Source organism: Falco biarmicus, chromosome 15 (assembly GCF_023638135.1).
Source record: "Falco biarmicus isolate bFalBia1 chromosome 15, bFalBia1.pri, whole genome shotgun sequence".
NCBI lineage: Eukaryota > Metazoa > Chordata > Aves > Falconiformes > Falconidae > Falco > Falco biarmicus.
This window is the reverse complement of record NC_079302.1, coordinates 15761980-15786881: the sequence shown is the minus strand read 5'-3', so window position 1 is coordinate 15786881 and position 24902 is coordinate 15761980. Positions and strand designations below refer to the sequence as shown.

Genomic DNA, 24902 nt, shown 5'->3' with positions numbered 1-24902 from the left:
AGTGTACTAATGCTGGCACAGCTGAGCTCAAACTTGAGTGCCTACAGTCATACCACCGTGGGATTTATTCTGATCAGATTTCATCAGCTCATTTCCCAGTGCTATGGGAGATCCCGTGCTGCTAGAAGTGCTGAGTTTTAGCTATAACATAGAACAGGTCACTTTTTGCATGAGTAGTGACGTTGGCCTAGCTATTAAAGCCCTTATACATACTAAAAATAAGCACTCCACCCCCCCCCCCCCCCCCCCAGTCATGCATAATAAAAGTTTTGTGAATAAAATGCATTAAGCCCAGGTTGGGGGAGGGAGAATAGGGTCTACATGTTTCAGTTCACGTTGACCATTTCAGTCAAACTTGCATTTAAACTCAAACCCAAGGGTTGTTTCCATCCACAAGGAGTAGAACAAACTGTACTGTATTACTGGGTTATGGGAATATTTAAATACTTCCAAAGCCTTGGCTTCAACATGGATAGAATCCTCATTTAATCACTTTTAGTTATTACATAGTACCTGTCCTAAACCTCCTTTCAAGTCTGAATTAGACAAATCATTTTTCACTCTGGGTTTCAACTGCTGTATCATGATAGGATGTGCACAGTTGCTGCATTGTATTCTCAAGGCAGTTGCACTAAAATAGAAGGAGATTTTCACATATTTTTGTGACTCCTAGAATTTCTTCTAGTGTCAAAGACTAGATTAATGTCTCATAAATCTTAGATATTGTTTCAGTAAAATATCAGATAGTGTTACTGTACAGGAGGATGACTCCCTGGAGAGGTCTGAAAAATTACTCCATTTGTTTTTGCTGAAGTTCACTCTACAAATTCAATGACTGACGCAAACTAAAACACTCCTCCACTTGCCAACTTCATCATAAAGCTCTGGAGTCAAAGCAGCGAGCAAGGCAATACAAAGCTGCCACTGTATTTCAGTCATGCATTTTTGGAAAGTGCTAAACACGGCTTGACAGCATATCTCCTAGCATCGGTTGTGCTGTGGCAGGTATCCTCAATTTTTAGAGCCTACTGTCAAACTGCAAAAAAGTCTGATGCTTACAAAGCCTTGAAAACAGATGCTCCTCTGAGTTAAAAATCTGATTTACTCAACATAATGATGGAAATTTTGTGGTTCTACCACCTAATGGCTTTCAACTTTTATTACAAACCCACAAGCCAGAAGGCACTCAGCTGAATAAACACAATACGCACCATGTCACTATTCTGATACGCTACAAATCATACAAATTGTGCTTTAGCAAGTCAGAATCTGCAAAGCAAGCTTGTAACTTGCTCTCTCTTATTCACAAGTCATGACATATGAATGTACTAAATGTAGTCTCAATCCCACACTAGTAACTGACAAATGTGTAAAGCAAAAATGAATTATAGGTCTTCTTATACAGATAAAGGAAAAAAAATAATCAAGAAATAATTCTAAATGAAACTATTAAGAGACAACTTGATTAACTATTCTTCCAGAGTCATTCATTATATGAAATAAAAATTAATCATCACTACTCACAACTGCACAAATGTCCAGTAATCAACAGAAAAAAAAAATATTTCCAAAGATATAAATATAGGCTACATCCCGTTATTTGCGTCAACTTCCAAGAGTCTGGGGATATTTCTGTGTTTTGTTTTAAATACTTGGTTGTTTCCAACAGACTGAATGAAAACTAAACAAAATATTTTTTAAAAGGGTGCTGCTCTCATACATTCCCAACAAGTGACAATACTCTGCTAAAAATACAGCAGGGTATAAGCGCATTATTAGTACAAAATAAAACACACTTTGCAGACTGCACAATTCTACACATGCCTTCATACTACTGAAGTTTAACTATAGAACCACCTGTGCCTTGGACTCCTATTAATACAGCTTTTTCTTATGCACAGTTTCAATTCCAGAAGTACAAAGGCAACTCTTCATAGCTCATTTCTTCTGGACTTACTCCAAATTGTGTGTCAAGCTAAAATGCTAGCATTTTGCCCTCTTTTAAAGCACTTAGCTTGCTGTTTTCACTTAGCTTTGGTAAAATGCAAGTCCAGCACTAATTTTAACAGTGTATAATTTTAACAGTGTAAATATCTAAGTTGCAAGTCCAGTGCTAATTTTAACAATGTAAATACCTCCCTCACTGGATTGCGATGTCTAATACAGTTCCTTTTTGTTCTTTGCTTTAATGGCAAAACGTTTTCTTCTTATAGTATTGGTAGTTGTGCTCTGAACCTACTTTTTATTTCTTTTATGAGAAGGCCTGAAGAGCAGAACGACACACTTTATTCAGCAATCACATTAGACCTTTAAAGCACATTTTAGATACACTACCCTTCAGTGCAGAGAAATATTTTAAAAATATGACTTGTCAAAACTACTATCAAAAAAAGTGACAGTAGCAAAGGCTTCTGATACTGCTTGATGCTAATAAGCCTGGCCACCACAGCCCAAAGGCTCAGGGTTCTGGTTCAAGAGCAAGTTAAGGTATCACAGAAACGTTGACAAACTCAGTGTTCGACTTCAGAAAAAATACATCCAGCACAGAAGAGAGAAGGTAGACAAGACACACATGATATAAATGGAAAGCATTAATAAATACATCTTTAAAGCTCTTCCTTTTAATGTAGATGGGACAACTCAAACTGCACAGTCATTCCCACGTGCACAGCCACTGCTACTGTGACAGTTCACTTTCCTTAAGCCAAACTTAAAGAAAGTTCATTTTCTAAGAAAATCCACTTAAGAGAACACTGATTTGTAGACCAAATTCAATCTGCTGATATTACAGCTTCCACAGGCATTATGATCTTAGAAAACTCTGCAAGGTGAAAGATGATTTAATTTTCAGATGGGAAATAGTGAGTTAGGGAAAAAAAGCAAGGTAAAGTTGAAAGACCATCAATAAACAGGTTTCCAGAGACAAATTACACAAGTTTTTGCTATGGGTAAAACTCTTCTTCATTTACTCTTCTAATTAGTACCACTGTTTGTATAAATACTGGTTTTATTTCCTCCCCCAGGATTTACTCTCTGAAAGGAGGAGGGGCACTGTTCAGGCTTGTACACGGCTTTATTTTAAAGGAACAGGTAATAAGTCTCCTTACTTGTCCTCTAAACCAGTCCAGAACTATTCTAGTTCTATACAGATGTTAAAACGTAAAGGTTTTTTCCACATTGGCCAAGTTGTGCAGTCTTTCACAATATCAAACCAACAGGGGTCCGTTTAGCATTTTAAGTTTGTGAGTATTCTGGAGCAAAAGCAAGCAGCCATTCTGCAGGTGTTGCTTTCTGGTGTCCTCTGGCACAGTTGTTCTCTGACAGACTGGCAGCGTTTCTTGTCAGAAAGTGTCACCTGGACTCATTGCAGTCTTTAAAAAACAAACAAAACACCCAACACCCTGCTTGCTGGATTTTACTGAGACTAAGGACTACCCACATTTTAGAAGTTCAACTTCGGGTTCAGATTCTGTCCTTTCCCATTTCTCATCTACCTTGCACTGAGGGCTCCTGCAGCATCTAGTGCTGCAACGAGCACTCTGAAGCCTCCAACAGAAAGCCGCTGCGTACAGCGAGATCCTGCATCAGCAACTGGCTGGAATAAAAGCACAGTTGCCTATGCTTTGCATGGTATGTTTCAGCAAACTCATCACGGATGTTCATTTTTATTAAAGAGAACATTAATTGTGGGATGAAAAAGGGAGCAGTCACCCGCTGCAAGTTGCACATGAACTGGGTTATGGGCCTGACATCTTACTTCCCTCCTTCTATTTCAAGACTAGCAAGATGTCTACGTTTACTGGTGAAGAAGTTACCTGAGCACTTTTGCTGTTTGAGAATTTTATGTTTAGGTTTCATTCTGTCTGCTGGATAACTGGGAATGATTGTCATTATTGTCTGTATACATGGGAAAGAAGAACAGACTTACTGAAGTTGACAAGTTACCAAAGCTCCAAGAGGCTTAGAATAAGTGCAGTCTTAAAAGGCACATAAAAAGAACCCCTAAACCTTTCTAATTTAAAGCTCTTAAAGCAGACATTTATTTTAGAGTACAACAAAATTACTAGATTGAGTTCTGAGCTGGTAGAGCATGCATAGCACAGTTAAAGAATCTTTTAAAATACAATAACTAAAGCCATGCTTAGTCTTTCATTAAAGGAAAAGAAGTGAAAGATTTGCATAAAAAAGCCTAGGAAGACATAGAAACATACACAAATCATAACTGCATACGTAAGATATGAAACAGATCCATTGCACTTCTCAAGTACCAGCCCGGTAGGCTGAAATTACTTATGTCCCAAGCCATAATTCAGCATGACTCGAAGCATGCATAATAAGAATGTTACTCTATTTGCAAAGCTTTTAAAAACAGCCCTTAAAGATGCATAAAAAGGGAGAAAAAGTTGATAAATCAGCTTCCTAGAGACTATATTAGAATTTTCCTTTGTGATAAAACATGCAAAAGATACACACCTTCTCCTTCACCCACTTCAGCACGATCTGGCTTTGTTTCTTTGTGCTGTCCTTCTGCCACTTTCACTGCCACGGCTCTGCAAATAGCTCCCAGCTTCCGATCCAGAGAACGGACTCCTGCCTCCCTAGTGTATCTAGCATAGAGACAATTATTTTACTGGTGAACATTCTTTCTAAGAGAGGTTTCTTTTAAATAATCACACTTTCGTTTTTAAATACATCCAAATAAAATGATATTTGAAAGGCAGTGAGAGCCTGGACTACTCGAATAAACCGGAAAAAAAAAAAAAATGTCATGTGCTTTATCAAAATAATTGTGGTTTGCTGATAAAATTGTAAAGACACACAAACAACCAAGTGGAAAGAAGACATGATTAACACCTGGTGTCAAACCTTACTGAAATGCTAAACAATGCTCTAACAGCACTGAGCTCTTCACAGATGCATAAAAATTATAAGGAAGAACTATTTTAAAACTCAAAATCGAGTTCACTGAAAGTTGAGGAACTGCCTGAAAAGAGTATTTTCTTTTAGTTTACAAATTAAAAAGAAACACCAGACAATAACACTCACTAAATGCCAAAATGCTGTTCCTGGTCATAAAATACTTCAATTCACTGAACAGCAATACACTTTTTCCATTGAAAATGAGCTAGTTTCAAGTCCAAAAGATGTTGTGATCAATATCTTTGCTCTCACATCCAACAAAAAAGTAGCTCTAATTAACACAAGCTATTTAACACACACCCCATTTAATTTTTTTAACCCAATTCCAGTTTGTAGACAAACGTGGTCTATCAAAATGCTAATTTCCATTTTTTGTATGAAAATGACAGAAAAGAAACGTCATTTTTTACAATAAAGGTTGTCTGCTGCCACCATAGCTTGGCACACTGAACACGGCAGCAATACTAGCTTCAAGTGTTTCCGTTTATTCATAGCGCCTTGCCAATTGTGTCAGCAGAACTGACGGTGAGCCACACGCAGAGCCGGAGCAAGGAATTCTCTAGAGAAGGAAGGATGATTTAGTTTAGACAGCAGAGCCAGACAGAGCTCAGGAAAGAGCAATTCCATAAATTAGCAGTTGTTGAAATTCTGAAGCTATTGAGGCCAACAGATCTTAGGTTATCACTTTATAAATGATTTACTAGTTACCAGAAAAAATAGTTATTAAAACTTAAAGCAGTGAATAACAGATTTACCTGGTAATTATGTCCAAAGTGGTTACTTGTGGAATCTGTATTTGCTGTGGAGTCAGGCCATGTTGTTCAAGCTGTTTAGGAATCAAGTGCCTATGTGCAATTTCAATTTTTTCTTCTTGTGTGTATCCTTCAAAGGAAAAAGCGTATGTTTACTCATCTTTTTCCTTATACGCTACGATACAATCAAATTTCTTACCATTTTTAATCCTACCTGATTGAATTTAACAAAAAAAAAAAAGCCAGCTATAATTTAAAAGGCTGTTGGTATGAGAATTTGTGGTTATTCATAACTTCATGAGATCAAGAGGAACAGAATTCTAGTCTTTCAGAGATCTCTTTCTTTATTGGACTCTGTTACAAAGATGCATCAGCCAACAGCCAGTTAGAATACAAACACATCAATTAGTGAAAATTACACAATGTACCTCCATATACCTGGAACTGAATTTTCTGAAGTGCAATGCTAAATTTCATTCTCATGGCAGAGGCCATAGTGGAGGCATCTTGACAATGTTTTAACGATTCTGGCTGTTCAGTCTAGTTTCCCGGCAGGCTTACCCTAAAGAACTGCTTTTCATTTCAGGAAAAACACCCCAACACTGTTTAAGGCCTTGCAATAGCCATTTAATGAAAACACTGTAGTGTTACCTGGAACTTGAATAATTTCCATTCTGTCCAGCAGAGCAGGTGGGATGGTAGCTGTTGTATTGGCCGTAGCTATAAAAAGGACTTGGGACAGATCAAAGGCTACATTTAAGTAGTGATCAGTGAAACTGTGATTTTGTTCTGGATCCAAGACCTTCAACAAGAAAGAACACAAAATTGATGCAGTTGCTCAATTAGAAGTAAATAAAATATGCACATTTTTATTATATTTATTTGGATCTGTCAAATCTGACTTTACATTCATAAAATGAGTTACGAATATTAATAAAGCCTGACCTTGAATATCCTGCCTTGTTCCAATTACTCTGTAACTACATTCCACACCCCATGAAGAGAAAAAAAAGAAAAAAAAAGTCATTCCCCCATTAGTTCTTTTTACCCTTTTCTAAAGACGGCTGCAGCATTTCTCCAGTCATCAAGTACCTCCTGTAAGCTAACTCCACGACCTTTCGCAGATGGCAGAGTGGCCCTTTCAAGGACTCTCAGCACCCTCGGAAAAGCAGTCCATGCGGTCCCATGGACTTGTATAATTCTCTCAAGTAATCCCTAACTCCAACCCTCACCTGCTGCTGGTAGCTCCTCCTGCTCTAAGCACACCAACCTGAGAGATCTCACCGTGAAGACCAAGGGGAAGAACATAGATTATCACAGCCTTATCTGCCCCACTCATTCAGCTTTCTCCAGCTGTTTACTACTAACCTAATCGTAGCTCTTCTTACTACCCATGACATCCCATGCAAGTCTTGACTCTAGGGGAGCCCTGGCTTTCCCAACACAATCTTTGCATTTTTGTTTTTTCCCCAAATTTTGCAATTAAAAAATGGAGACAAAATTAAACAAGCACTGAAGAACGACACCACAGTCTGACCAAACTAAAAAATTTACTGCACAGAGTAGAACTATGGCTTAAATAACAGCATTGTCTTCCTATTGCTTTCAGTACTATTTATGTGTGCTAATGTAACAGGCGCATATATTTAAGCTATTACTTGAATAAGCTGTTTTTCTGCATTAGGTCATAAATAATCTATGTGGATCGCAAGTGTACTAAGGTGCTGTCTTGTGGGTTTTTTTTAACAGTACTGAAAATTGGAAGTTCATTGTACATGGCAATCTACACTTTGCTTCTACATCACCACCCGTGAACCACCTCCATTCCACCCCACCTTGACGTACGGCCACACTTTTCCTTCCCAAATGATGAATTACCTATGCTACACCGGCATGGAAAATTCTCACGTTACAAATAATGGGACCTATGCATCTCCTGAGAAATAGCGCCCTGCTGTCAAAATAATTCATCTGCCTACACCCAAATGAATGCACCCCTTGTCTTAGCAACTTGAACTATAGCCAAGAACAGTGCTGATAATTCTAAAAAATGGAATTTGGGCACTTCTTAGTTGGTTATGAAAGAAACTATTCTGAATTTTCACTATTCTTAAATTCTGTTCAGTCTTTGAAAAGTTAAAAATCTTTAGAACAGAAGTTTTATGATCACAACAAACCAGCAAAATACTTTTTTTCACAGAATGCCAGAAACAGTGCTGAACTTTTTAAAAAATGAACAATTTCTGATTTATTTTGAAGTACTCCACAGATTTGAGACTACTATTTGGAAGTGTATTGCAGCTGTAATAAAACAAAAGTTATACGTTCCCCTTAATAGTGAAATCTTAAAACATACTGAAGCATATGCCTAAATTCTAAAACTACAGTTGGAACTCGGTGAATGCCATTGTTCATTGGCTATAAGCTATTCAAAGCTTCACTGCTTACCCTCTCCAGCAAGCAGCTGCTATCATTTACTCCATTCTTTACCGAGGAAGGCAGAGGCCTTGAAGTATCCTGACTAGCCAAGTACACTGATGCATAATTCAATCAGTTATAGATGTTTCTTACCTCCACTAATCCTACAAACTAGCCCTAAAATGTAAGGGGACTCAACAACAGGCAGTGTATCCAGCATAGCATCTACAAACTGTCTTCAAAGAAACCAGATCTACAGGAAATATTAGTCTCCCATTCAAAGCCACTCTTGCAAAACTGATTTAAACAGCAAATCCTAACCCAATTTACCCTTCTTTTTTTCAACACTGGTAACACAGTATTTCCCATCTACTAGCTGAAGCACTTGCAACTACTTCCAAAGATGCTGAAAAACAATGTATTCTCTCAGACCAAGTTGTCGCATTTATCTTAAGTGCATGTTTTTCTCTCCTTCTAGTCTGCAAGTTAAGAATCCCACTACGTGGTAAACTGATGTTTACAATATTATTTACAAAGATATATAAAATACTGATGCCATACTCATGCGCAAACAATGAGCATGTATCCAACAGAGGTAAAGGAAACTAGTCAAACCCAACATAGATTATATCTAAAAACGTGAATTATCTGAGATACAAGGGCTACAGTTTCTCTGGACTAATAATTCTTTGTCGTGGTAACAATTTCTTAGAATAAGACATAAACCAGTATCATGCCTATATGCATTTTCCAAAGCAAACAGAACTACTCTTCAGCTAGGTATCCGTGCTAAAGGTCAAGTTCAAAAGTTTTCAAAGATACTCAACTAATACAAAATTATCAAGTACAAAAAGAACATTCAGTGAACAAAACAACGTGGTTAATTTACGGCCAACAGCTCACAGGCATACAAAGGCTTCTCTGTACCAGCTTTTTATTACCACAAAATCCAGAATAAGTTCCATTAACATTTAATTGCCTGTCTATGCTCCTGGTCTAATTTCCCTGCATACAAATACTCACTATCAGGCACTTGGATCCATTTCTGTTTTCTTCTGTTTTAAACAGAGGTCATCTAAATTTAGACTAAAATATTCCCTTGTTGATGAACAGTAACTGGAAATAGGAAGACATTCTGTTTTGCTTAAGCAACAACTCTGCAGAAGCACTAGAACTAAACACATATCTGGCAATTATAAAACATCAAGCTTTGCTTCCAAGCTTACAGGGCATAGCAATTTTCTTCTTGAATATATTCCATGGTAGACAGTCAGTGAGAATTTAACACACCTACACATTAAGGAAAAAAGGATGTGTCTTTTATGTTTAATGACGGCACTTACCAAACAAGCAGCAACAGGCTGAAAAACAAACGTGCCATTTAGGTGACCACTTACTATTGTTTGCTCTCCAACATAATAGCCACCTTTGCTCATTCCAGATGGACTTTCCAACAAGGTAAACCACAAAAAGCAGATGAAAATTAAGCTGTTATGTCCAGGCATGACTTGTCCATTAGAAGAGGTAAAGCACCTGCTTCAGGATGTTTAGACAGCAGTAGAGAGGTATACAGATCTCACATGGGAGCAGCCCAGACATGGTTAATAGGGCAATTACTTCTCCAGATGCAACTAATGGTCAATTAGCAATGACTTACATGAAGACTGCTGCCCCAGCAGACAGTTGGAAGCTAACCTGACCAGTCTCAGCTGGAAAAACCCATGGCAGGAGCCGAGTGGAATATCACTGAGAATGTGGTTTTAAAATGAGGAAAACAGAAACATCCCAAAGCAGCAGCAAAGCATAAAAAATTCAAACACAAATAACTAAAAAATAAATTAATTTCATTTACCATCACACACTTGACATGACAGAAGAACAGAAATGCTAATTCTCTATTGCAAAACAAGGTATGAAAAATAAATTAAAAGAAGAGGCAAAAGTTGAATAAATTAACACTATTAATGTACAGATCTGGATTCATGATTGGAACACTTCCAAAAAAGGTTATGATCTTTTGAAGAAATGCCAAATAATTGCTTCATTACTAATTTTGACTGCCTGGCAAATAAGTGTCAGCTAGCTAACAAAATTTCATTCTCAGGTATTTTTTTCATCCATGCATTGACAAGATGTAGGCCAACTTAGTTCAATATCTAAAGGAGAAATGACAGAAGAAATAGCAATCTTGGAAACAGAGCTCATTACCATTAACAGCAAAGAGTAAATAAAATCCTGTAAGTGAAAAGTACCAAGGAAATGTGTTTGAATACTTGTGACACTCCCCTACTTTTTCTTCTGGCACTTAGAAACTTCTCATGCACCCTAGAAATGTGTACTACACACTTGAGAAACACACAGGTAAAGGACCATAACTATAATTTTTAAAACTTAGAAAGGTGAAGCCATGGCATCTTCCATTATTTAAATTATTAGTAGTTCACATTAACATGCAAAGATCAAAACAGAGCTCTCAAACCATTGCCTGTTCATACACTGATTTTCAAAGAACTAGTTGGCCTTGTCAAAACAGTAATTTTACACTCTCTAGCAGGAACAAAATAATGACATTTGTAGAAAGTCAATTGACATTTCATTTGCAGAAAGTCATACAGCATAGAGATGAGCTCATGACACCTTAAGTAGCATTTTTCATATTCAGATCACTGTATTAAGCACCGTCAGTCAAAAAGAGCCATTAGAATGACACTAAGTAAATATCACCAGAACCACTTTCATCCCACCTACAACTACCCAGCTACAGAAGTTACCACACCTTAAGCCTGACAACTGAGATGCTTCTAGGATTATGCCCTAAATCATTTCAGTGAAAGTGAGCCAGGCTAGCTCAAAAAATTTGGACAAATATTTTTTATTAACCCAACTACTTTTGACTGAAACAGGTAAGGAACAATCACAGAAGTAGTTCAGCTGAAACAGTGATAGGATGGTAGCCCCTACAGCCAGAGCAAACATAGGAGATGTAGAGAGTGTAAAATACAGCAGTATAAGGAAATTCTAAGCGTGCATAACACCAAAACCATTAAGCATGCTAGTGCTACATCTGCTCCGGACTACCTCAATTGTTTCAGCCTAACCCAGCCTTGCTGTGCCATTACGTTCCTTGTTCCCTCCTTCCCTCATCATCAATGCCAGCACAGGAAGATGTATACAGCCTTCTGCAGTAAGATGCCACAGCAGGGAAATGCTCTTTGTCACTTCCCCCTACCTGAGGAGATGGGCTCCTTCCTCTCTTCAGCAAATGGCTAGAAAAAAAACGCTGAATATGCAAATCAGTGGAATGAGGAATCGTACTGGGATATCATCATGTGTCATACTCCAGAGAAAAAAAGGGTTCTGGCAACTCATCACTGCTCCCTGCTACAGACTCCTCTAACAGATGAAGCCTGCAAGGCCTAGGTCTCAATTCATCTTCTTCACAATCGCTCAAGTTTTAGCCTCCTGAAATCCCAACAACTAACCTAATAAATAACATCTCAACAGTTGATGGATTTACAAAATATTCCAACAGTATCTTGTTCACCAAAGTCCTTACTTGTGTCTCCCAGATTTTACTTGTGTCTTTAAGCAAGTCAGCTTTAACACCTCTAAATTCTCTGTGATAAAATAACTGCACCACATGCTTCAAAATTGGATTCATTTCTATCTTGGTCTGAGTCCCAGAATTTCAGAAAAAACACACTTAACAACTGACTCCCATGGAAAGCAAACACTCACCACATCATAATCAGTCAAGAAATGGGGATCTGTGACTTAAATTAAAAACTTAAGTTCAGAGAATTACAATACTAATTGAAGAAATGCTGCTAAAAGTACATGCAGCTATTCCATATTACATGCTAGGTAAAACGCTCAGCTCCAACATAAGCTTGTACCATCAAAAGCTTAAAAAATATACCCAAATTGTTCCAAGAAAGAAAGGGAAACCTTGGAAAAGTCCAGCTACCGTCTGGCTCTCTAAAGCTCTTTCTTATAACTAACAGCATTTGGTCATTAAAAAAAATCAACGTCTTGAAATTCCCCAAACAAGTATTAGGGCTTGAACAGTCTTTAAATATAGAAAACACTTAGCAAAAATACATCCTTGTGTTTAAGTGCCGATCACTTTGGTTAAATATATCTTACTTGGCATACTATAAAGGCATTTGTATTGTGCACAACTGACAGAAATCCGCCGTCAAAACATAGTAGCTAGTACTTAAATAAAAAAAGCTGACACTGTCAGGCTATCATTTGTCCAGTGAAGCTTCGTATCTATTCCAATATTTTAATTATTTTTTATTACAAAAGAAAGAATGCTTGTAATTTAACACCACTTACCTCAAGCAAGGCTGCTGCGGGATCCCCCTGCAAGCTCTTCCCCAGTTTATCAACCTCATCTAACAGGAATACTGGATTGTTAACCCCAACAGTCTTCAGTCCATTGATTATACGGCCAGGCATACTGCCAACATAGGTGCGCCTGTGAAAAACAAATGTATATGGGGAGAGAGGGGCCAGACACGTAACAGAAGTAGAAACATAAAAAATAAAGGAAAACATAAGAGTAAGCAGCTTTGTAACTGTTCTTGCTTTTTTGCAAATCTAGTTGATAAAAATATGGAATATGCATCTGAACTAATACAAGCAATTATCAGCAGATGAAAATTCCAGTTCCATGGTGCACGAGTTGGTCTGGAAAGATAAAACATACGCATTAAAGTTTATCTAAATTTTATGGTTTGCAGGCATTTTACATGATCCAGTACAAGCATCCTTGTACTGTATGAACAAGCAGAAGCAGATTTGTGAATCTCATTAACAGTAACATTTTAATAAGGATGATACTGGGGTTTTGTCATCCCAAAAGAGTTCACACAGCATGTTACAAATTAGGATAAAATTCCAAATATGCTGAATTGTCGATGTTCCCAGATATACATCATACATTAATTAATACAAAAAGTAATTGTATTTACTATGACACTTCAACATGAAACGAAAAACTAGAACAGTGCAACAGAACAAGGAAGTTATGAGTCTGAATTTATTCAACAAAGGTAGAAAAAACTTTTCTACACAATGCAAAAGCAACTACATTTTACATGCATATTTATTCTTTCTTTGCTGCATTTATTACAGCCTTTTTTGCTTGTGCCTAACTATACAAGATAATATAATTAAGAGTGTGAAATGCTGGTCACTCACTCAAGAAGACAGAGGCACATAAAGTGCTGAATTACAGTACCTACCTCATGACCCTCACAAAGCAGATATGCAGAACAGGCCTGCTTTGCCATATGATCTGTTTTAATACAATCCAAAATAAGCAGGATGACATTTAAAAAGACAAAACCAAACATACCACGGGAGTAATATCAAAAGATGTTAGAGAAGACTTTAAATATAAAAAAACACAACAAAACAACTCAAACCACACAGCAATAGTGTTAGTTCCACGTAACGTTTAACCACTGAAGGAAAAAAAACCGGTTACTGTATTTAATTCTAGATCTAGGCAAAAATAAAAGCTTTTAAGATCTTCTAAATAGCCAGAATTGCAACAGAATTTCAGTTTGCCTATCACTTCTTTCATAAGACAGTTGCTAATGACTGGTGCAGCCAGCATGCAATAGTTTATCACCTCACTGCTTTTGTGTAGTCTTACTCTGCAGCGAGTGGATTCCTCTCCACTGAGGCTTGCACTATATAACATTTATTACAGATCAAGAACCTGCATGGGAGAACTATTATAATAGCATGCCACTTCACTCTCCATCTGCACACTGTCGACCTTGCCAAAAGAATGAGAGGATTCTATTAAATGCAATCAGAAAACTACAAGACTGAAGAATTGAAGTTCACAGAAGTGAACCTTCTACTGGTGCAACCAAATTAATCATTGTAGCAATCTGGTGGTTGCTTTTGGTTTTTTTGTTGTTACTTTTTTTGTTTTGGGTTTTGTTTGTTGGTGGTGGCTCTGTTGCTGTTTTGGTTTGGGTTTTTTTTAATTTATTTTGGTTTTGTTTTTTAACAAAAGCTGCTAACTGCACAAGTAAATAATTTTATATGCTTCAGAGAAAATGCAGCCTGACTTTTTCAATATTCTATTTATGCCAGTAATAGGATAACATAATTAGGTAAACATTACACATTCTTTCTTGCTTGGTACATCATTCTCATGCACATGCTTAAAGAAAGTACACTTTCTTAATGAATGTTTGTGTTTTTATATACATAAACTTCTATCTGAATGCTACAAAATTTTGACATATCTATGTTCCATCTAGTTTTAAGAAACAGCTTTGGTTTATAAAAAAAAAATGAAGGTAAACTGGGTTTCTTTAGTCAAGGGAAAGCAGTGTGAATAATCATTCTTTCTCTCCCCGCACCATCCAATTGCACAGGTCAAAAGATAATAAGTGTTAGGTACCAAAAGGTTTTCTGAATAATAAATTTGTTTGTTTATACCCATGCACACACATATACCACTTTTAAAAACTTTCTTGGGAGTTTTTCCAAATAGAAGCACTTAAAAAAACCCACCACAAAACAGGAAGAGATTCTTCTTTCCTGAGATTAAAAAAAGCTGTTATTAATAGATTGAAATACTTCCCCCGCAACAAACAACCCTGAAAATAGACTTCAAGTCACAGTCATTTTAGATTCAAGTAGATTTGGGTATTTAATGACATATTTACACATGTGGAAGATTCTCACAGGTACAGGATCTTCCAGTAAGACTTAAGTGTTGTACACAAGTTTCTTGACATTTTAAAATAAACCATACAGTAGGTAGGCTGAAGGACAGTGTATCAAGATCTGTGGTGAAGAAAAAGCAGAAAAAAGCAAATACTCAAGATAACTTACAACAAGTCAAGTGAGATCAATACCTTGGAGAAATACAACTTTGAAAGTATAAAAATTAAGCAGCTTTTAAAGCAAGCAATAAGAAAAACACTCTAGCAGTGACAGAAAATCATTAAAATTTTTTTATGCACCCTGTCCAAAGTAAGCCTTGGGTCATGAGCTACCGTATAAAACACTTAAATAGAAACCACAGTCCAAATGAAATGGATCCAGTGTTATGAAAAGGATTAAATGGTTCCCTATACAGCCCAGGAGTTCTTCAGGAAACTCAAAGGTCAAAAACAAAGGAACTATTGTTGAAAATATGGAGCAGTTCCACAAAATCCACAGAATGAGGGTTAACAGATGAGAAAGGCGGACAGTGGCTAGAAACATTCTGCTCTTCCTTTTACTACCTGACAATTGACTGTTCTCAGTCTTCCCCTCTTGTACTGTCTTCTCATTTGTATGTTCAATCATTGCTAGACTTGGCAAATCTAAACAGCTAAGCCTAATATAAATGTTTAATTACTGCACTAAATTGCAAATAAAAGCATGCTTAAATTTATTTAAGTAATTTGATCAGGTATCATAAAACAGAAACTCTGAGTATAAATTTTAGGATAACAAATACTTAGGTATCTATTCACTCTTCCCACGTGTAACAGTCTAAATCTCCAATACATCTTCATTTATTAGAGACAGATCAATACCTATTTTATTATGCTATTACTCAAAGACTCAAGATCTCCAAGGCAAGTAAAGAATGCTAATGCAAATATCATATGTGGGATGACAAAGAACACTAGCATAGTATTATACCTTCAATATACCAACATAGGTACCCTGTTTTAATTTCTAAATGGTTATTATGGAACGCATCTCAACATGAGCTTTCGGTAAGACACACCCTGCAGATATTTACATATAAAACCACGAGAACATATTAAAATTACAAGCAGATATGGCCATTTATCTGTCTGGACATTAACCTTTGCCTTGTAACTGGTGAAACTGAATGCTGTTTGTGAACAGTAGCCACCGAACGTGATGTTATTAACTTTCATTATTTTAGCTAGAGCTGAAAGGAGGAAAACCAATATTCTTCATTAGCATTTTTGATGACATGATGAGGCTTTGCTCATTTTTTGATGCACTGTTTCTCTCTGTGCATTAAACCTAGAGAGTCAGCTGCTTTCCGTTCAAAACAGGAAGCACAGATAAGTTTCCTGGTTATCTCACTTCTGTAGTAACAAGTTAAAAAAAAAATCCTTAAGAGCTCATGCCACAAAAGGTCTGTAGTTTAGTAATATTTATTTTTATATCAGTGAAAAGGTACCTTTAAAAAACCCTAGAGTTGTCCAGCATGTCATTAGGAGCTATGCTAGAGTTGTCCAGCATGTCGTTAGGAGCTATGTATCCTAGAAAATGCAAAAAGACAGCTGGGAAATCTAACCTTGCTGGCCCTCCCAGTGTAAACTGGGAATGTGTTGAATCAGAACCCCTAAAGCAGTACCAGTATTACCAATGAAAACACATCTCACTTTCTTTGTACCGCTCTAAAGACAAAAAGTTTTAAATTGTTTTTAGCTACAGCTGTTTTCAAGCTGTAGGAAAAGATAACAAAGTTAATGCCACCAAAGAAACTATTTCTAAACACAGTTGCACAAGGTCAGAGGCTATATTTTTGCAAGGACGGAGGCTGTGTTTACTCAAGCGCTTTACAAATGTATCTATGCTTTGTACTTGTGTAACACAGCTACTGCTCTCGCAGGTGAAACCCTGCGAGGTTTGCTTTTTTTCCCTGCTGCAACAAGGGCCCTGTGCCCCACCTCTGCTAGCACAGCTGTACCGGCGAGGAACGACGCCTTTTCTCACACAGATGCACCTGAACAAGTCTTCAGCACAGACCTAAGTCAGAAGTAAACTATCCAAACTTCTAGAAACTGAAAAGCAACAGTAATATAAGAAAGAGTGCTGCACAGAGAGGTGAGAGAGTGAAAAAAGAGCCTTACAGTGATCTCATCAGCACGACTATAAATAAACGGTGCAATTACATCTTCCCTTTTAAAAATAGAAAGTCACACACACATGCAGAGAAGATCATATAGTTCCTGTATTAAACAAAGCATCAGTACTGAGATCTTAAATGCAGTAAGCTTCCGGGGAAAAGGTTCTAAATCATCCCTCAGGGTGCTTTGGTTACTTTTTTTTTAAATACAAGTTAACAACAAATGTAAACCTGCAAACATTACCATAAGGTACAAATGAGTAGTAAATGCAAACAACAGCTGGAGGTTGTCTGATAAAGCAGTTCTGGTTTTGCACCAAGACAATTTCATTCTGGGAATGCAGAACAGTAGCTAGTACTCTTCACCCAATAAAAAAAAATAAAAATAAAAAAAAAATTCACAAACCCCAGCTGCAGGCACACGATCCACACAGAAATGGCAAAAACTAGGTGTTTCTGCCTACCCTAGTTACACACCGCATGGAACCGCACACGTACTGAAACACCCCTCCCTACCCTGCTGCAGTCTAACAGTTGACTTCGCTTGCTGAATCTATCAGTCAGCATCTTGTAACAGTAATAAGCAGCCAAAGTGAATGCTATTTCAGGCAGTATTTGCTTGTGAGTGAAACCGAACAACAGTTTCTTTCTTAATGTTCTAGTACATTTAGTACATTTCTTTAAATGTTTAGTACATTAGTAAGTACATGCAGTATCATTCTTCTGCAACGTTAATGGAATCCTTAACTTCAGCCTTAAAGCCTAATAAGGAGCTTTTAGGAGAAAAAGAATGGCTCCTAACATGTAATATTAGAAAATCAGCCTACTTAACAGTTACATTCAGAGAACAGGAGCCTATGTCTCCTTCACTTTCAGACCACCTCTGTAATCCTTCTCCACAACTGCCACCAGACGCACAATATGGATTTACTTGACTGAGAATAACTTGAAGGATTTATTCACGCAAAAGGACATTACAGAGAGAGGTCTAAGAAAAGCTGTGGTTTTAATTTGATTAAATCTTATTCTAAGAAGCAGAAAAATAGGCTGCAGAACTAAAAAAATAGTATGCAACAGCTGGGTTTTCATTTTACCTACAAAAAACTTGCAGAAGCAATTGGTTCCAAGGACTCCTATCAACTGCTCTAAAGTTTGTTTTTAAACTACATACTTGTTTGTTGAAAAGTAACCACATGATACTCTTGCTAATTCTAGATGGTACTTTGCAGATGAGAAAAACCGTCTTACCAAATACTTGCCATCAGCTAATTACAAGAAATTACCTGTATTAGTGATTTAATAACGCTCTCAAAAATACTACAGTGGCAGCCACAAACACCTGAATTTAAAAGTTTCTAAAAGCCTCATTATCACATGGCTCTAGCTGTCTTTATTAGGTTTAAGCACAAGATAGAAAGCCAAACCAAACCAAACAAACAACAAAAAAACCTAGTAAGGAATTACTGTCAACTGAGTAAGAGTTGATGACAGTTCCTGTCAGTTACACAGACATGGTTTCCCTGTTACAAAGGCTTCAGTCCTACCGTGGCCTGGTAAAGTTACTCAGCTCTATAACGCTTAGTATTCAACAGCCTCTGGTGGTTTCAGTTCGCATAGCAACATGTTGTTACATTTTAAATTGGTTTTAGGATCCACACCATAAGCAATCTGAAAACATCAGAATTCTTACATATTAAACGGTGAATAACAACACAGTTTATGAATTATAGGAATAATACATAGTGAAAGAAGGTGACAGAGTTTCATTTCTTTTTCCATGAGTGTGTAAGTAAATGGGTGAAAAGGTTTACGAAGGTTTACAAAACAGTCAGACGCAGGCACAGGGTGCTGCTGTGCAGTAAAAAACAATGCATTAAATCAAATCTATCTACAAAACCCCAGTGGCTGCTGGCTATGTTGACCAAACCTACACTACAAAAACCCCCAAACTTTATAGATGATTCTTTCAAGCTACAAAATCTAGGCAAGTGTCAAACACTCCAGAAAACAAAACTCCTGCAAATTTGCCATAGAAGAATGTGCACAGGAATAAGCGCATGTTGCTTATTTTATCAAGGATGCTGAACTAAAGGTTTACAAAACAACCCTGTATTTTCAAGTCATCATCAAGTACAAAATCACCATTTTGTTGCTTTTTCATGTCTCATGTTCTAGTCTAGTGACGTAGTATATCATAGTCTAGCTTCCTAGAAATACATTATACTCCAGATTCCTAGAAGTCTATGCATATGTTTAGCACAAGACTTCCCAGTTGGCAAGCACGTTCCTTCCAGTTGGGACTGTGAGCTCCCACCCCTCTAAGGTATTCACACATGCAACCAGCTTACACACACAGAAGTCTGAAGTTTGATACCACAAAATGAACTTTTAGTAGGGCATTTCTTTTAAGTTTTCATTAAAATGACATAGGAAAGTGGTAAGAATTCCAAGATCCTTCTTATGCTTGAAAACAAAAGTAAATTACAGGATAACCTGGAATTGAAGAAAGAATTATGGTGTATTCTGATGATTGAAAGTAGCAGCACAGCCACTGGGCAAAATTATCTGCTACGTGCCATCAAAGAAATAACTGATAGCTTTAATCCACAGTAACTTCCCTACTGCTGTAAGGACAAATTTTATTCAATAACATGACTAAAAAAAACCCCAACCAACCACATGGTTTTACAGATCTTTAGAACACTAACAAAATCATTATTCCAAATTTCCTACACTGTATGCAACAAGCATAAAATATGTTTAATGAAACCAAAAATGCTGCACTGATGTTTGGCATTTATCTACGTTACCCATTCATTATGCTTCCAATTGCAAGAAATGGGGAATGGACTAATATAAACAAATGGTTTTAAAGACTAAGAACTAGATACATAAAGAGATGCAAGATCAAAAATGTCCTAAGGAAAGCCACCCCAAAAAATTCCTTTGAGATTCCAGCTTAGGTGTCCTTGTATAAATTTTCTTTTGAAAGGAACTAACAAGTTTGCAATACTAAGTAACTCAGTTGCCATCCTCTACCAACTTTTAAGTACCACTCTCAGTTTCTCCTGTTTTAGCAACAAAGTCATGCACTGCCATTCATAGGCTACTTTGTATAACTTTACATCCCTCTTAAAACACTAGAAAAATCCAATCCAATATCTAACAGTTTGTGTTAAGACTTTCTTACTCAATTTTACTTCAAAGTGCTAAAATGACTGAGGATGAAATTCCATTCTCCCCCATGACAATAAAGGGCAGCAGCAGAAGGAAAGAATAAAGGCTGTATGTCCACACTAAACATGTATTCCCATTACTTAAATTCTCTGTTGAGTAATACCACTGAATACTTTTGAGTTTGAAATAAGCAAAATTTTTCGTGGTTTAGCTAAACAATGAAAATAATCAATACATTCTGTATGAAACAAAATAAACAACTGCAATTAGGAAAGGAAGTAGTAGTTACCTGTGGCCTCGAATATCAGACTGATCACAGACTCCTCCTAAAGCAATTCTGTGGAATTCTCGGCCCAAAGTCTTCGCAATTGATCTTCCAACACTAGTTTTACCAACTCCTGGAGGCCCCACAAAACAAAGAATGGGGCCCTTGAGGTTGTTTTTAAGTTGTCGGACAGCTAAGTACTCCAAAACCCTCTTCTTCAACTTCTCCATAGCATAATGATCGTTATCCAAAACAATTCGAGCTGCACGAATTTCAAGGCGATCTATCAATCATTGACAACAGAAAAGATATCAGTACATTTACCTTTAAAAATGGATACAATTCATTCTACAATGTAATAGAAACAAACATATTCTCAAGCATGTACATCAATGCAATCCCCCTGACATAAGCATACTTCAGACAATGTTTTCCTAAAACAAAGGTACTGTAATCCTCCTTTAATAAGGAAATGAGCTGTAAGCTAGACAGATCATAATACTGATAACAAAATTTCAAAACCCCCATCTTTTCACTGTGTCACACATTGAAATCTGGTTTAAATGAACTTGGTGTCTATTCTAGAACAGTAATTCAATGGCAAGTAAATTTATCAGCATTTGCTTTCCCACAGAAGTAAGTCTGATCCTGTAAGGTCTTCTCAGAAGCCAAATTCATCCCTATGTCTTCATCTACTTACGATAAGGCTCTATAACTATCTCACAGAGCAAGATCTTATCGGCTTTAAGGGCAGCCTTTATTTGCTATACAAGACTTCAGGTGATTTGGCACTGTAAAAAACCCTCATGTGATGCCAGGAGTGGAAAACCTAGTTTTTTGCAATTGCCATAATTTGAGATAAACGGTCAGGCCACACCGATGGACATTAACTAATGCTTTACACAGAGCAGGAATTTCTTGCCCAAAGCAGCTGTCTTCTCTGCTCTACAGTGAAGAGAGTAAGCAGAAGGCAGCTGAAGTCTATCAAGTCTGCACACACCCACCCTTCAAATTCTACGCATTCCAGATGCAGACCCCTCATACCAGTTATTTCACATATAGACAATTGTGATTAAATTCTCATCATCAACTGTGCAACTTTTTGTCATGAACCACTGAAAAAAAAATTCACTAGTGATCATAATTTTCTATTAGATTTTCTATTTTTATTCACCGTAGCGAGTCCAAAGCATTACTCACATGAATGTGAATACAAACTTTGCGGCTTTGCTTGAATTAAAAACTTCAAACTAAATGTGACATGGCACACTTTTACAACATTCAAGAGTAACTTTCACCAAAAAAAAATTCTGCTAGGACATGAATGTCAACAAATATTTTATTCATTTTGGGATTCTTTGCATAATACCATAGATGTCTGCAAAGATCTGCAGGCAGCTCTTTTTACAATTTGATGATTAAATAAAATATTTACAAGAAGAGTTATAAACAGCTAAGGCTCTAGTTCAAAATGGCCACAATTCATCACTACACATACTAAGGTGGCAAAAGATAAGACGTTTCTGCTGGTGTGGTATGTTAAATTTCTTTTTAAAAACAGATTCTTTTAAAGGCCATTCAAAAGCCTCATTCTTCAGGAGCTGCTAGAAGGAGTTCAAAAGTACACTTTCTGGGAAGTCATCTTGCTCACTTGTGTTGGTCAGTAGGAGAAGTCATGTTTGGTTTTCTGCCCTTCCCGCGCTGTCCATTTTTGCATACTGTTCCCATAGTAATACCATCACTCTACTCACAACTTTTGAAAACTATGGTACAAAGCTAACATGATACTCAGTTTTTCTATTGTACCTGAAGTTGTAATTATTAAAATAAACTACAATTGTGCTTTTCATCCTTTCATCCCTTACCAAACTTGATTAACTTAAGACATACCAGAACCTTCTCCAGGAAGATTAATGCTTCAGAGATGTATAAAGGCTTTTTTGTCTGACGTATAAAAAGTAATTAGATGCTCTCTTCTTCATTATTCGAGATACAATCTAGCAGAGACTGTAAGTAACAACACCTTCACTTTTCTGTGCAGACACTGCTAATACTTTTAAAATTCACATTCTTAGATGTACAGCTGAGCTACACAGGCTATTGAGTATACAGATCTTTAAGCCAGACAGACCTTAAGATTTCAGTAACATATTAATGACAGTTTCACAATCAGACAACGAGACAAACATTCGCAAGACAGAACAAAGTACACAGTGTTTAAATGATGGCTACTTGTCCTAAAATGTCTGTGTAAGAGGCAATCACCAACAATAGAAGGGTTTACCTTTTGTACTCTTGTTCCATGGCAATTCTACCATCAGTTCCAAGTAATTTCTTGTCAAAGCATATTCCGGCATTGACTGAGGCATCTTCTTTAATCTGGGAATAAATACAAAGCATTCATAAGGCTAACTAGGAATTAACTGCAAAGAAAGACTCTCCTGCACCACAAGACAGATATTTAGCAAACTTGAGGTCATCAGCATACACTCTTACTTTCTGACAACCATAATACTAGAAAAGCAACTCACTACTCTGTCAGTTAGGAGATTGTCTTTGCATAATAGTAAGATATTTATAGGATACAAACAGAAGTTAAAAAAAGAGTCGGTTCCCTATGCATACACAAGGAGTGCATTCCCACTGAAAAAGAGGTTGTTAACCATCATATCGCCATGGATAGCACACAGTTACCCTCTCATCAAAGAAAAACAGAGGAAAAAGAACTCAATAACTAGGTCGGTTTTATTCATTAATTATTAACAACCGTGGTGTTATTTATTTAGTGGTTTTTTTCCCCTAGATCTTCACTTCAAACAGAGGCTTAGAGCTTACAGTTTAATGCTATATTAATGTATAAATTGTATCTAGAACACTTAATATTTCTTTGTCATCACCTCTGATGTTCCAAAAAGATGAAATAATTAAATTTATAAGCAAAAAACAAGCATTCTACTAAATTTTTAAAAATAATCTTCAAACACAGCCAACCGAAACATTATTACCAAATAAGAAAAGGTGAATGTAAAATCTGTTTTAAAAAATAAAATAAGAGAAGAAACTACCAATTGAAAGTCTCCTACCTCTTTATTTCCTTAAGACAAACTTTAAGAGCTTGTTCTGACATACTGGATGCTCTAATCTTTTTCTCCAGCATGACAACATCATCGTGATCTTCTTCCTCTTCATCTTCTGTAGTGCTTGGCATGTGATTGATTCTTCTATTAGGACGAATAGCTACAATCTATGAAATGTAAAACAGAGCCAGAGAGCAGTTTGGCTTTGAATGGAAACCATGACAAAAACATGCAAGGTGCCTTAATATCATGACAGCCCATCACACTAAGCAGAATAAGCCTAATCTTTACAAAACGGGTAAGTCTTCTCTCTTAGCTTTTTTCATTTTACATTTTTCACGTTTACTAAACAGCATAAGTATAGTTAGATGCAGCAAGTCTAAGCTGCCCTAGCTTAGCAAGCTACATTTTAACAACACACGTTCTTTATCTGTATTTCAGAAGCTATCATTCACCTCCAATGCCATTAGTAAAAGATACACCTTTCACTGCACAGGACAAATCTCCGCGTGTGCATACGGTGCAAGTAAATTGGGCATCAAGTGAGTCTTTAAAGGAACTTCAGCATTTATTCAATGTCTGAAAGTGCTCAGATTAAAAAGAAATAATAATAATAATAAAAAATAAAGCCTAGCAGTTTAAAAAGAATATTTTCTTTTTTAAGTATCTACATCCAAAGTTGCCAGCTGTGTGTTCTCTGCAGCTCCAGACAGAACATGAAACATTATGACTACAAATTAAAACTTTGTACAGATTAAAATCATGCATGTTCATTAGCCTGTCTAAAAGTGCATCTTTATACTTATTTAGGATGTTTAAGTACCCCACATTTAAAGGTCGATACCCTTTTATCATCATCCTGTTTGGGCTTTCTTGTTTTCTGAAGCAGCTTCAGGCCTTCAATCTGTCTAACAAGCAATGGTATAGTCATCTTGAATCGTTCTTCCAGCCTAACAGCATCTAAAATCTAAAAGCAAGTTGTTTTAATTAGTCAACAAGTTCACACTGACGGATCATCAGTTTGGGGGAGGGGAACACAGAGGTTACTGTTACTGTCTTTTGACCAGAGTCATAGAATAGATGGCTTAGGAAAAAAGGTAACAAGAAAAGCAATGAGAACAGAGCACACAAAATGTAACCTCAAGGGTCTGGATGCCAAAACTACAAAGCACTCCAAAATAGAAGAAAAAAAAAAAAAGTCTTTTATGCTGTCTGGTTTTAAAGTGTCTTAACGTTTCAGTTGCATTTTCTGTGGTAAACATCTGTCAGCATTATATTTTTCAATTACTGTGCCTCAGGAAAAAGGTAGCCCTCTAAAAAGTTACAACATGATGTCCCTGGCTAACCCACAAAAGACACTTTAAACAGCAGCATAAAAACTTTGCAAGTATTTGTGCTCAGTTATAACACAAATAACTTTTAGCACAACACTG

At 36.8% G+C, this 24902-nt stretch overlaps 1 protein-coding gene across 1 annotated transcript in view; it reads right to left on the bottom strand.

The window, feature by feature from the left end:
• LONP2 (lon peptidase 2, peroxisomal) overlaps positions 1-24902 on the bottom strand; it is a 43251-nt gene that overhangs the window by 15944 nt on the left and 2405 nt on the right. Inside the window, exons 4-11 of the mRNA XM_056360874.1 lie at positions 24314-24436; positions 23476-23636; positions 22677-22771; positions 20417-20675; positions 12432-12573; positions 6324-6474; positions 5676-5802; positions 4474-4607 (exon numbers count right to left, since the gene is read on the bottom strand). Of these exons, the coding sequence (XP_056216849.1) occupies positions 4474-4607; positions 5676-5802; positions 6324-6474; positions 12432-12573; positions 20417-20675; positions 22677-22771; positions 23476-23636; positions 24314-24436 (1192 nt within the window). The remainder of the gene's footprint in view (positions 1-4473; positions 4608-5675; positions 5803-6323; positions 6475-12431; positions 12574-20416; positions 20676-22676; positions 22772-23475; positions 23637-24313; positions 24437-24902) is intronic.